This window comes from Colletotrichum aenigma (genome assembly GCF_013390185.1).
Source record: "Colletotrichum aenigma strain Cg56 chromosome Unknown KSG_Cg56_contig05, whole genome shotgun sequence".
NCBI lineage: Eukaryota > Fungi > Ascomycota > Sordariomycetes > Glomerellales > Glomerellaceae > Colletotrichum > Colletotrichum aenigma.
The window spans coordinates 1,237,750-1,252,135 of NW_023500911.1; the positions used below are offsets into that span (position 1 = coordinate 1,237,750).

The 14,386-nt window shown below is 41.5% G+C and overlaps 4 protein-coding genes across 4 annotated transcripts; 1 reads left to right on the forward strand and 3 right to left on the reverse strand.

Moving 5' to 3' along the window:
- Positions 1–1,232: 1,232 nt before the first annotated feature.
- MEP (Peptidyl-Lys metalloendopeptidase) lies at positions 1,233–1,991 on the reverse strand (the record flags this gene model as incomplete). The annotated part of the gene is made up of 4 exons (XM_037323235.1): positions 1,233–1,278; positions 1,336–1,458; positions 1,527–1,690; positions 1,752–1,991. 4 exons carry the CDS (start codon positions 1,989–1,991, stop codon positions 1,233–1,235), a joined length of 573 nt encoding a protein of 190 aa, XP_037178467.1.
- A 686-nt stretch (positions 1,992–2,677) lies between these two features.
- Positions 2,678–3,421, reverse strand: CGCA056_v007988 (WSC domain-containing protein; the record flags this gene model as incomplete). Its single annotated transcript, XM_037323236.1, has 2 exons — positions 2,678–3,017; positions 3,078–3,421. 2 exons carry the CDS (start codon positions 3,419–3,421, stop codon positions 2,678–2,680), a joined length of 684 nt encoding a protein of 227 aa, XP_037178476.1.
- An 889-nt stretch (positions 3,422–4,310) lies between these two features.
- Positions 4,311–5,177, forward strand: cpo-0 (Non-heme chloroperoxidase; the record flags this gene model as incomplete). Its single annotated transcript, XM_037323237.1, has 1 exon — positions 4,311–5,177. The coding sequence occupies one exon, from the start codon at positions 4,311–4,313 to the stop codon at positions 5,175–5,177; it is 867 nt and encodes a 288-aa protein (XP_037178475.1).
- A 1,586-nt stretch (positions 5,178–6,763) lies between these two features.
- On the reverse strand, positions 6,764–7,925 carry CGCA056_v007990 (Vegetative incompatibility protein HET-E-1; the record flags this gene model as incomplete). The annotated part of the gene is made up of 2 exons (XM_037323238.1): positions 6,764–6,769; positions 6,810–7,925. The coding sequence occupies 2 exons, from the start codon at positions 7,923–7,925 to the stop codon at positions 6,764–6,766; spliced, it is 1,122 nt and encodes a 373-aa protein (XP_037177779.1).
- Between the last annotated feature and the right edge of the window lie 6,461 nt (positions 7,926–14,386).

A 14,386-nucleotide genomic window follows, 5' to 3' on the forward strand; every position in this document is an offset into this window, starting at 1 on the left:
GGTTTCTTGTGAAGGCCCCCTGTGTTCAACTCCAGTTGCGCCAATAATAATCCCATAGACGTGGTTGACGTACAGAACTAGCAATAGCGATAATAAGGACGAAGATAATCATAACGATAATAATAAAGGTAATAGAACTAAAGATAAGGATAGAAATAATAATAATAGTAATAGAAGCGACAACGAAGACGACGACAACGAAGACGACGACAACGAAGACGACGACAACGAAGACGACGACAACGAAGACGACGACAACGAAGACAACGATAATGACAGTAAAGTGATTAGAGTATAACCACAGGAAAAGTAGGCGATCTTAAAATCAAATGGCTTTCCTGCTTCCTGCTACAGCCTTGAAGGTAAGAGCATGTAACACAAGAGCGCTGGAACAAATGAAGGGCGAGCTTTTGTGATGTCCATATGATTAATGTCTTTGCCACGTCCTTTATCACCATACTTCGTAGGCAATATCTACGAAAGAGGACTGCTATTCTTTTTATGGAAAAGGGTATGGAAAAGGGTTCAATGTTTGATTTTGTCAGCAGCTTCCACTTCTTGTTGGCTCCTTCGAATAATGTGCAGAAGTTAGTGCTCCCCGTAAGGTAAGTAAACTTATTAAGTTCAATCAATCAATTAATTAATTATAAAGCTATTACTAGTTAGTTAAGTTAAGTTTGAGGCTCAAACTTGATTAATTGCTTTAACTCTTTTAATAGGGGGGGAGGGGGGCTACTAGGGCTTAGGGGGCCTTATAGGGGGGCTTTAGGGGGGGCTTAAGGGGGGGGGAGGAAGGCTAAAGGACCTAGAAAAACACAGAAAATCGTTACTCTAGCTGGACTTTTAGCCCTAAAAACCCAGCTCCAGGGCCCCCTTTTTAGCCGCCCTTCTAGCCCCCTTTCTAGGGGCCTTCCCTCTAGGGGCTACCCTCCTAGGCCCTAAGTTTCTGGACCATACCCTCTAGAGCCCTCCCCTCTAAAGCCCTCCCCTCTAGAGCCCTCCCCTCTAGAGCTCTCCCCTCTAGCCCCCTCTAAGGCCCCCCCTCTCTAGAGCCCTCACCTATATGTAGGGATATTTACTAATTAATTAGCAATTAATTAAGTATAGCATTGCGATGTGGCAATTAAGTTAATTATGGGCCTCAAACTTGATTGATTGCCTTGGGGCGGGCGCTGGCAGAAGTTTGGGCATTATCCACGGTCTCCTCCTCTGCAGCAAGATCGGATCACTCTCTAAGGGCCCCAAGGTGGCACTTCCACTGCGAAACGGGGGTGGTTGCTGCAAGATACACGTCAACCTGGGCCAACAACTTTTTCAGAGGCTTTGATAACTTACTCGGCATTCTTGACCGCCTTTTCGGGATCCTCCAAAGCAAATTGCTTGCAGTAGTCGACACCATAACCGTAGTCAGTAGTGCCCAGAACTTCTCTGAAATGCGTTGCTTCATGGATAATGGTGCTAGTAGAAATTGCTTAGAGCTTCTCTTATGTATGTAAGTGTAAGATATTGACTGGACGTGGACTTACTCCCATTGGTTGCGATGACGTCCAGTAGGCGGCAGCAGTTCTTCGTTGAAGTACACACTGCAAATCTTCACGTCGCCATAAGTACCACCGACCGTGGCAAATACGACTGAGCTGGTGCAGGAGCAGTCATATCGGAATGTTGTGGCCAGATCAGGCGCGAATTTCTATGCGATTCGGTCAGCATGCCTGAGCATCTGCCACATTCAATGCCAGATAAGAAGTCACCTTGAAAGCTGTTAAGACACGGTTGTAACGCTCGGTGCTAAACGTGCCGTACCATGTTGTCTGGATGTCGCTGCCATTGGGGTTGGCTTCCAGATGGTCAATAGCTGCATACGACTTGTTCGTGGCTCGCTCAATCGCCGCTTCGAGGGTGGCTATTTGAGTGCTAGAGCATGAGGTAAAGGTCGCGGCAAGGGCGCCGGACACGACGGACAGCAAGCTGCCCAAGTGAAGAACGCGCATATTGATCACGTCGACACAATAGTAGACGGATCTAGGTGTTGATCATGAGATTCCAGAATGCCGCAAGGTCGCGTGCTTTGTTTTTAAGGTTGCGGAGATCTTCTTGACCGTCAATTCTTGGCAAGCATGCATTAGGAAGGTACACAGTTTTCGGGTTGCATTTTCCATTTGGAGGCATCATGCCGGGCGGCTGTACCTTTTCTCGTATCGCGCCATCATTTGAGCATCCATTGAACATGCAAATATCCTATCTCGATCAATTCGGGAAGTTGCCGTAGAGAGTGACGCATCTCAGGCCTTGGTCATACATGTTACAAGCACATCCGGGGCGCTCATGTAATACGCGGAAGCTACGTCGGGGCCCCGGACGTTGGCGGACGGAATGCGCGTGCCGTCCCGGAAGGCGCCGGCAACAGGCACGGAAGCTAACCAGACTCAGCGGGTTTGAAGGGCTTCCTTCAATGGCCGTGACGACTCACGTTGGTGCAGTGGACTGCGCCAATTAAAGGGGCCTGTTGACCTATTGTAACAGCCATTTAAGCAATGCAGCCAAACAGTAAGTAATATTGGGTATGTAGGAAGAGGCATAGCACACCGAACACCCAGTCATGAATCCCGTCCCGGACAGCCCATGACCAAAACGCCCGCTGATCGGAAAGTCTTAGACCTAATATGCCACTCAAGATTCAAGTCTTCTTCGTCTTCTTCCACACGCTCAGAAACCAACCTCCCCCGCAAATCTCTCCATCACTGCTCCCTCTACAGGGTGCATTGCAATTCCACGCCGGTGAAAGCGCGTCTTCGCTTGGCGCTGTGCTGGAGCAGTAGCACTCGCCCCCGGTCTCAGTACCAAAGTAGTCGTAATTCTTTTCGCAAAACGCCTTGCACTGCCGATTCGTCTGACTGGTGGTGTAATTCTGGTACGCGTCGCGCATGGTTCTTTGATCGTTATCACGATAGCAGCCAACGTACTCCCAATCGGAGATCTCGACCCAGGTCGTGGCGGCCGCGGATGCTGAGGCAGTTCTAATGAAGCCTTAGCTGGGTGACGCCAAGCAAGTTGTGGTGTTGTCGTTAATAACTCACCTTGTACCCCCATTTGTTTGTTGAAGGTTCTGTATTTTTGCATCCTGGTTCGCTATCATAGCCCCAAACACGCCAGCAACCATCCCCAGCATGGCCGCCATAAAGCCGATGATGCACCACAGCACGAAGACTGGTTTCCGGGCACCGCATATCCTCTTCTCTGCCTTGAGTGTCGTGGCCGCGCTGATTTGTGTGTATCCTCCATAATACTGGCCATCGTACTGGTGCTCTATTGGCCCGCCGACAATCTTGTCGGAGTGATGCACAGGATGAAGGCCGTTTTCGATGTAGGCGTTCTCAACATAAGCAGGCTCCGCATGCGTTGTATGTTCGTAAGACGCCATGATACCGCCACCGGGGAAATAACCTTAAAAATTAACTTCTATATGACGACCCAGAATTGAAAGCCAGAGAAGGATTGTTTTAAAGAAATCCGATTTTCAGATCAATCATAGGAGGAGTTGAGATAATTAGACCAGAGACATGGAGGAACTCCGGTCTCCTGCAATGCGGGATGGTGCATTGAAGAGGCGGCTTAGACCCATTCCAGGCTGCAGCAATAGGTCCCCCGCGCAGAAAAACGCCTGTACAGCTGCTGGGAATAGAAGATTAACCCCTGCGCTTCTGCTCAGCCGGCCCCTAAGCGAAAACATCCGGTCAGCACTTATCCAAAAGGGACGGTTCCCCAGGGTCAATAGCATGGGTTTGGATCGTTCAGTCGTTGCCTGGCTACAAGATTTGATTACAGCAGTAGAATTTTTAAATATATGGGCTGGTTGGTGTTTGCCCGTCTTCCAAAACATGCCAATGCTCACAGCGTGGCCCCCAGCGCTGGCACAGCCACGCGTGGCATTCTCATCGGATGCTCTATGATTTTTGCATTTGGACTCATTCTTCATGATATTACTAGTACAAGACATCTACAGGATTTAGAATCCATTTGGCGCCCTTCGGATTGTCAGCGCGATTCGTCTCCGCTGCGGATAGATCTTGGCCGTCAGCATCGGTGTCACCAACTACCCGAAGCAAACGTGCGTGACCTCTCCCCGGGTTTCACGCGGGAGCAATCGGAACCGGCGAACCTCGTGATAACTTTGCAATTTCAGGGCAAACACTCTTGAATCAAGGTAAACAACTCGTATGTGGTTTGAAATCAGTATAAAATGTTTGATCCATGATTTCATTCTCGATTGCTCATAAGGTCAGACCCAGCATTTTTTCTTTGCATCTACCATGCCATTCTTCAAGCGTAACGACAACATTCTCATCTTCTACTTGGATGAGGGTCCTCAAGAGGCTCAAGCAGTTCTCCTCATTCCAGGAATTACATGTGACCTACACGATTGGAATTGGCAAGTTCCATTTCTTCTGGAACACGGATTCCGTGTCATCACTCCAGATCCTCGAGGCCAGGGCCGCTCTTCCGCTCCGGCGCCGACTCCGGACATCAATGCCTATCCCGGTTCGGATGCGGACCCATCAATCATCGACTACTACCCACAAACCGCTGCACAAGATTTCATTGCACTTCTTCAGGATCTCAACATCAAGTCAGTCATCTTGATTGCTCATTCTCTTGGTACTGCCATCGCTTACCATCTCGCGTCGGTGCGTCCCGATCTCACCCGCGCCATGGTCATCCTCGACCCGCTCCATTCCGTCCCCGCTGCCACTGCGGATGAATACCTCACCGATCCTACAAAGGTACTCCAAAACTTGGCCATGCTCTTCGGCCCGGATCTGTACCCTTCAACAGTGCCTGCCTGGCATAACACCTGGATTGGCAGGCGTGCCGCGCAGGGGGATATGGGAGCTATCCTAGCACAGTGCTCGGCATGCTTAGGAGACCCCCAAGGAATTGGTCGACGGGAAGTTTCCGTCGCACAGCATGATGAGAAGATTCAATGCCCACGCCTGACGCTGGGGAACAGCGAGTTCTGGGTTAGCACGGAACGTAGTCACCTGTCCCCGAGCACAGAACTCGACGAAGTTGGTCTCGTGGAGGATTCGGGACACTGGTTTTTCCAACTGAAGAGCGAAGAAGTAAATGAGCGACTCAACAGGTGGTTCGTCAAGATTGGCGTCTTGCCTGACTGTTGAAGTTGAGCTTCGACGTAGCTGGATGCTGTGTATGATGGATAGCTGAAGACAGAACTCCACTTCAATGTTTTCTGCAGCTTAAACAAAGGCGTAGCCAACCCTTACTAAGAACAATTACGGCTTAATGATGGGCTAAAGCCTATCCGCTGACACAAGCGAAGAAGCGTCGACAACAACAAGTACACTCTCCGCAAGCAAGTGTCGCCACACATGAAAGTATACTCGGAAAAATATGGCCAAAAATGCCGCCAAGTGACCAACATATTTCTCTTGTGTCTTGTTCAACGAACCTTCCGCGCCTGTTGCTTCGAGAAAGATGCCCATGTCAACTAGCAGAGGCTTACAGTTCGTCTCGATCGCGAAGTTCATGCTGTCAACGAAGACCATGTAGAGTCCGCAACACGCGACAGCTAGTGGGTAAAGATGAAATAGCTTCCTCCGATAAAGCATGTCATCCGATATGCTCAAGGCAGTCTGGATATACAAGGGAAGCAGTGCCAGGGTTTGCGGGAAGTCCCTGCGCGGGTTTAAGGGGGACCAGAGAATGAGGGGGCCCATGAAGAGACCTATGAGGATGGCGAGCACGCTCCTGCCCTTCCTGATAAATCCTGACCATCTCGGTGCGAAGCACGAGACGACAGGTAGCAAGTGGAAAGCGTAGACTGCCATCAATGCATCCCAGGCAAATAGATGCACCAAAAAGGAAGCCAGAAAGCGAAGGCTGTTTAAGAAACCTCCTAGTTGGCATTGGCTATTGCATATGCACTGTGACATAACAACGCCCAGCGTTTCTCCAAGCGCCCCTGCAATCCCTGCCAAGATTGTCATGTGGAGGGTGATTGGCAAAAGCGATAGGTGCCAGGGAACCAGATGCTTGCACCAAAGAACAGCATTAATAACCGATACTGGGAAGACGAGGCTCACCAAGGTCATCGAAATCGCCAACATGTGATTTGTGATGAGCTGGAGTAGCCACAGACATCTTCCTATGCAGTATTGTAGTTGCGATATGTACCCTTTCGGGGATTGTGTGATGTTCATTTCGAAGACGGGAATATCAAGCAGCTTTCTCTTCATGACCTTGAATTGAAGGCAAGAATCTTTCAACTCTAGAGACCACCTTGTGAACCTGAGTGAGCCCGTGCGTTTCCACGAAGATATCAGGTTATCAGGCGAGATATGTTTGGCAATGCAACACTCCAAATGATACAGGTCACTATTCGACCTCCAGGGCCACCTTCGGGGCCAGATCCAGGAGCCGAGATCTGTATAGGCTGACGTTTTGGTAACTTTGATGATGAGAGAAAACCTCTCGTTTGAAGCCTTTGATTCGAGCTTCATCCCGGTGATTCCATACCGCGACCTAGAGATAGTCTGTGTTTCGCGTTCGGAAAACACGGGCAACAGTGTATCCGCTGCATAAAGCTTTGAATCTGAGTATCTTTCGAGGATTTCCATTTCTGGAGGCAAGCTTTTGATCCAGATGTACCACGAGGGTACGGGTTCAGTGTCATAGTTAGGACGTATTCTTGTCTTCAAGAGAATCCTTCTCATTGACCATTGATGCCAGGTATGATGGCTGATTCTCATGGCTGATAGTGGACTTCTGGAGTATGCTCCGCCATCGTGAACGTCGAGAGGAAGCGCAAGGAGACTCCAGGGGTCGTTACGCAGTCGACAGGGAATGATGGCATACGGCCAGGTGTTGTCGGACACGGGCAGTTCGATCTCAAGGCCACGGCTGGTTGGGGTCCAGTCGAGCACTGTTTCGCATTCGACGATGTCGTTGCAAAGCAGGAAACACCCGGGGCTCGGAGCCAAAAGACCCATGGGCAATGCGTTGGAGTGGGGTTGCTCGGGAGCAGACCAAGGATGCCCCATCCCCATAACCATCTTCACTGCGGAGGCCCAAGAAGAACTCGGTTCAAGTTCATCAAAGGCCAGGGGCCGTCCGTGCTCATCTGTCGGGTTCCAAGCGAGGAGTGTCGAGTCGAAGCACGTCTGCAGGATCTGCTCTTGAAGCCTGAAGAAGGCTTTCCGACCCTCTCCGTACATGAGAGGCATATTCACCCCGAAGATACCCAGCAGGCAGTATGCAATATCTTCAACGCGGGTAGTTGTCCGCCGAGCTGCCCAGCTCATCCTCTCTGCAATGCTGGCCTCTGTCAACAACCTCAGGCGGGTGTTTTGCTCTGATATCGAAGATTCCAGGTACGTCTGGTCGATGCCTGTAATATTGCTCACTGAGGCCGCCGTGTCCTCGCGGCTCGCGATCAGCGTCCAGTCTGACGCAAAGAAAAGCAGCTCTCGAGGTGCGAGTAACTCTTGTAGAGTCCATCCCCTTGTGAACCAGCGAGAGTTCACGAACGCCGGGTCCGTCGCGTCTTGGGTTGCCGGTACATCGGATAGGTATGCGAAGCAGATTTGTGCATTTTCGTACCATTTGAACATGGAGTTGATTGACTCCGACAGTTCCGCACTACTTGTTTTGTCGATACAGCAGGTATCGACCCAAACATATCGAAGACGGTACTCCAGGGCTTTCCCGCATGCCTTTATGATCTTTGGGTACCCAGCTCTGTCTTTAATTATAAGATCTTCCGGGTCTCCGCTTGTGATGTCGAGGCTCTTAAACTCTTGGAAGGAGACCTCGTCGTGTCCCCAAGTATGCGATAGAATGGCGTAGTCGGGAACAGCCGCGTCAAAGAACTCCTCAAGTTTGAGCGTACGTGTGTTGATGAGCCACATGCTCGATGGTTGGAGTTGGAGTAACTTGGCCTCGCTGAAGACTTAGAATTGGAAGGCTGAAATGTATCTGTTTGGGCATATCTTGTGGAAAGGGATGCCAAGAAAAGAGACAGCGAGCCGTGGGTGCAGTGAAGCTGCGCGTTTTGACAGCCAGGCAGCAATCGGACCTGAAAACTGAATCCCTGCCGCATGAAAGAATCTCATAGGCTGTGCAGTTGCTACAGTCCGTTGCACTAACAGCGTCCGCCCCCCCCCCCCTTTTTTCCCCGCTTGTGCAAAAACATAAAACAAAAGCCTATTTTCCGCTGTAATGTGTATTTTTCTATATTATACGTAAAACGCACTAAATTTATTACTAGTATTTTAATTACTATTCATTACTATAGTTATAATAGTATTTAAATATATAAATGTATAATAGAGATAACGTACATGCATAGCGAGTCGCGCACTTTTCCTCAATTCTACACCCTTCACCTTTACAACAACTTTTCTCCACGTACAACCATGGGTTCTTCTTTAAATGAAAGTCGCATTATCCTTACAATTGAAGCTATCAAAAAAGAGCTAAAACTATCCGTACGAAAAGCAGCCTCTATCTATAATATCCCCAAAGCAACACTCTGCGACCGACGCGCCGGACGACTACCACGACACGAAACGCGTACAAACTTAATGAAGATGACTGCGACAGAAGAAAGTGTGATTCTTGAACGAATTATCGACCTAGTCGATCGAGGATTTCCGCTGCAGCTTGAAGACGTGCAAGATATGGCTGATTATTGTCACGGGCTAGAGCCCGGCCGAGATCTCCGGCTTTGCCGGAGCAGCTACCGAGACCCGGCTCCGCCGGGTCCACTATTCTGCCGTAGCACACCGCCTAGCCCCGGTGTGCTTCACCGCCGCTAGGCGCCTATCCCTGTAAAGTCCCTTCTTCCTTCTTCAGCTTAGAATAGTCAATCGACGGCACCTCTACGTTGAACAAGCCTAGGGGCCAGCCCCTTACAAATATCACCTGCTCTTATAGTACACTAATAGCTAATTCCCACCTGAATAGCGCGTCCACCCTAGCGAAAATAGATAGACTATAAATAAGATTAGCCTAGATTAGCTAATGCATTTTGAAAAGTATATAAAGTCTCATATAAAGGGTGTTAAGCAGCTCCTAATCCTTAATAGCTATGACAGCTATAAATCCACTAAGTTTGATGATTACTGCAATAAACACAGCATTATTGCTCTTTGCATGCCTCCCTATTCATCGCATAAGCTTCAGCCTCTTGATGTTAGATGTTTTGGTCTGCTGAAGGCTTTATACAGCAAGGAAATCGAGAAGATAATATAGATGCAGATTACGCATATTACTAAGGATGATTTCTTTCCTGCCTTTAAGGCAGCCTTTTTTTCTTCAATAGGTGAAGGAAATATATAAGCTGGTTTTAGACAGGCTGGCCTTATATCTTTTGACCCAGAAGTAGTTATTTCCCGCCTGGATTTCAAGCCAAAGACGCCAACACCATCCAACTCACGCCTAAGCAGCTAGGGCTCATAAGACCTAAAGACACCAACCACAGCATATAACGCTGTATAAAGCTCTGCTTTACTTAAGAAAAGGATTACTAGTTATCAATATAGCTCACTAACATATTTATACGAAGTTATTAACTTGCAAGCTAAAGGTATTAGCAAGTTAGCGCACAAACTAGCTCTTGTTGAAGCTGAGTGCCGCAGGCTTCATATGGCAAATGAGATACTAAGCAAGCGCTAGAGGGCTAAAAAGTCCCAACTGCATCTTAAAGGGTCACTTAACGCAGTTGAAGCTGAGGCGATCCGGGTAGAGAAGGGGGTTGTTAATGCTAGAGGCGAAAATATACGTCAGGAGGGTGCTCGTACAGAGGGGGGTGAATCGCGCGGGCGGCGATGTGGCAATTGTGAAAAGACTGGACATAACGTACGAACATATCAGGTAGTTAGGGAGACCTCTGAAGAAGAGGATGATGAGTAGTTTTGATTGATTTTGTACGATGTAGCTTGATTGATACATAAAAATAGTAGAGAGGTGGTGAAAAGTGCGCAACTCGCTATGATGCGCGACTAGCTATGCATGTACGTTATAAGATATATATTTAATATCACTATAGTAGTTAATTTATTTATAGAGATATTACTAACTTAGTTAGTTATTTCATCTTTATATTAATTAATTAATAAAAAGCATATTTTATTTTTATAAGAAATTAAAATAATATTTACTAAGAAATAGAGAATAAGATTTATTATATAACTTTATACATCTATTTAATATATAGTTTATATAGTTTTAAATAATATAAAAATATATTAAGAAGTTTAAAATATTTTCTTTAAAATAAATAGCTTTAATAGTTAATAAAAGTAATAACTTTTTAAATAGTTTAGTTTATTTATAACTAAAAATCTATTACTATATAGATTATATTTCATTTTTTATTTTTCATTATTAATTAATATATATTAATTGAGTATTATATTAAATATACTAAAAAGAATATTAAATAATAATAGTAATATAATAACGCTTAAAATATTAAATCCACAGCTATTAATATTTATAATAATATTACTATTTAAAAGCTAAAAAAACCTTGTACATTAATAAAGATTATTAGTTATGTTAAATAAATCATTTTATAATATAGATTGTAATATAATATCATTAATAAAATATAGAAATATAAGAAGTATTACTAAGATTAATAAAAAATAGAAACACAAAATCTATTTTTTAAAAGCAATATAAATTGTTTTATTTAAAGCTTTTAAAATCTATTTTAATTATTTCATAATTAATTAGTAATTAAATTTATTTAGCTAAATAAATAAAAGGTCTATAATTATTACTATTTAATAGGATAATAAATTATAATATAATATTTCTAATATATATAATAATATTATTTTAACTAATTAATATTCATTAATAAATCTAATATTAATAAGAATATTAAGATATAAAAAGTTAAATAAATACTAAACAAGCTTATTATGTTTTAAACTATAGAGATTAATTAGTTTTAAAATTTTTGTATATAAATCTTATTAGCTTTTATATTAAATAGCATTTTATATTTAACTATATATTATAGTATAATTAATAGGCATAGCCTTTTTTATTAGTTATAAAAATGTTTTATCTTAAAATATAGGCGTTTTCTAAAATTAAACTTTGATATTATTATAAATAAGCTTTTTTATTATTACATATTTTATGTTAAAGATTTATGTTAAATATTAAATATTAATTTTAAATTTCCATTTTTATATTTACTCAAGTTTTATTTTATTAAAAAGTATTTTAGTAATTAAAAGTAATATATTAAAAAAATGTATTTAAAATAGAATAATAATAAGAATAATATTTAGAATCTTATAGAATATTTGTATAATATACTATAGAGATTAAATATTATTTATTTTAAAGTAAAAGCTATTTCTATTCTTTATTTCTTAATTTTAATAAAATAGAGTATACATTGAATAATATTAAATTATAAAAAAAGATAACTAAGCTATAAATATTAACATTAAAAAGTAATTTAAGCTTTTATTATACAATTATAATAAATCTTAATTATATTATTATAAATATAAAATTATTAGATTTATAATTATAGCTGATAAAATTATAAAAGGTTTAGTTATAAATATATTAAAATATACAAAATATATTATTATTTATTTTTTTATTAGTACCTATATATATATTAAGTTTATTTACATAGTAGCTAAAATATATTACTGATATTTATAGTAATAATTTATAATAGTAATATAGTACTGATATTTATAGTAATAATTTATAATAGTAATATAGTACTGATATTTATAGTAATAATTTATAATAGTAATATAGTACTGATATTTATAGTAATAATTTATAATAATAATATATTACTATAGGTTATAATTAGAGATTTTAACTATAGTTAGGAATCTTAATTATAATTAACTAGAAAATATTAAAATAAGTTATATTATTTATAAATCTAAAATTATAATATTTTTCTTATTTTTAGATGAATAATAGTAATATTAAATCTATAGCTATAAATAGATATTTTATAGTTAAATGTATTATATAACAAATTATATACATAATTAAACTTTATACTATTTTTACTATATTACTTTTCTTTTCTGTTCTCTTCTAATTAATATATCTCTATTCATAGTATATTACTTAAGATTTTAATTTAATTATTCTATTATTTAGCTGAACTTTATTGTATTTGATTTATTACTATATAAATAGTATCTATAATATTAATATTAATAACAATAAAATAAAACTTGAAAATTCTAAAATATTTATTAAATTAGCTATATTTAATAATAAATAGCCCTATATATGTTTACTATATCAATTAATTTCAATCAATATATTATGGATCTTTTACTTCATAAATCAATCTAATCCTAAAATAGTAATATATTAAAATAACTTTAATGTATTTAAAACTAATATTATAAAGTTTTTAACTAATACTACTATTATCCCTCTGAATAATTTAATACATATTATTATATTAATATCTTGTTTCAATTCTTGATAGTATAAATAGAAATTAGAGTAAGATACTATATCAAAAAAAGTATTAAACTACTCTCTATAATAAATACTATTATTTATAAAATATTTAATTAAATTCTTAATATTGTTAATAAAATCCTAAGTAAAGCTCTATTTAGTAAACTCAACATCTAGTAATTTATAAACCATGTATAAGCTATTATTTATTAATTATAATTTACATAGCCTTCTTTTGAACCTTTTATTAACATTATATTATTTATTTTAAATAGATATAAACTATTTAATAAAGCTAGCTATTTAATCTAAAGCTTTTTAAAATAAATCTAATATTACTAGTAAAGATAAATAAATTAGAAGTATAATACTTAGTTAATAAATATTTAGAAGGTTTAATAATAAAAAAGTTAGCAATGAATATTATAAAATATTAATAGTAATAATACTAATAATAATAACTCTATACAAAAATTGAAATACTAAGAATAATAATTTAATGCCTTTATACTACTATATATATTAATAATAATAATAATATTAATATTAATTAAATTAGATTTTAATTTTAATAATAAAAGTATAATATTTTTAGCCTTTTTTATTATTATCATTATGTTCTAATTATTATTAATTTTAATTTTATTTCTATTTTCTTATTTTAGTAAAACATGAGACGGCTTGCCTGCCTTCGGAAACGGCGGTCCTGACCTGCCATTTTCGGCACCTGCCACATCGGGTAATTCTCGGCCACGCCATCACTCGCCGTTTTTGCCGTCCCTTAAATGAGCGCCTGCCCCGCCCAACGCGCCGATGTATCTCGAAGTTCCCTTTGTATTTTTTTCTCTCGCAGCTTGGCCCTGCGCCACCTTCATGTTCCTTCCGACCGCCTCAGCCACATCCACAATCTACTACAACGTTCGCCCTTCGTCAACATCCATTCAACTCTCACTTGCGATTATAAACCACGCGATAAACCACAGTCTCTCCCAACACCAGTTGACGCCGGTGCTTGGATGGTCAAGGTATCTCTTTTCCGCTACCTCCACCCGTTACGCCGAAGCCAGGTGTAGCGTACCTTGCACAATAGGCTCCGATGTGATCCTGCTGGAACAGTGTGGCTAATTTCCTCAGTGTATTGCCGTTTATGGTAATCTGGTCTACGCTCGTCTGCTGCTTTGCGCTTGTCGATTCCGTTCATTGACAATGTCGACAATCTCCAAGTACCCGAGGGAACGCCTAGCGGGCCCGTCGCCCATTCTCGAATGTTACCGTTACCATCCACGTCTACCTCGCCTTACCATCCGACCCAAAATTGCCTCTTCTGGTAACTTGAGGACTCGGGGGGGATCATTGGATGAGGTATGGGACCATACAACAGGCCAACGCTGGTCCGACGTGCCAACTCAGTTCTCGCAACTGCACCGTTACAGCCGCCAAGGAGTGAAGTCGTGGGTGCCTGGCCTGCCCTCAAGCCCAAAATTCCCTCTTGTGGTAACTTGACAACTCAGCGGGGGTCGTGGGATGCGCCATGGGATCATGCAACCACGCAGCGGTGGTTCGAGGTGCTGTATCAGGCATCACGACGAGCGCCTGTGGTGATGTCCCTGATAGTCTATCCTCGGGCGAAGGGGGGTAGGGCTAGATTGAGGAATTGCCGTATTTGGTAATTTCCAAGCCTTCAACCTCATTAGCGGTTGAGATTTGGCTAAGAGGGTGAGAAACACCACATGTCGCAGAGATTGGCATCCGGCTAGGCTGCTGGTCGAGAAAGGACAAACTCCGCCTCGCTGAGGCCCCTCTAGGCTTCAGAGACGCATTGGTCAGGGGCCAGGGTGGCATGTGCCAACAGAATTCCCTTGTTGGGTACTTCACTTCTCGACTGTAGCCCGGG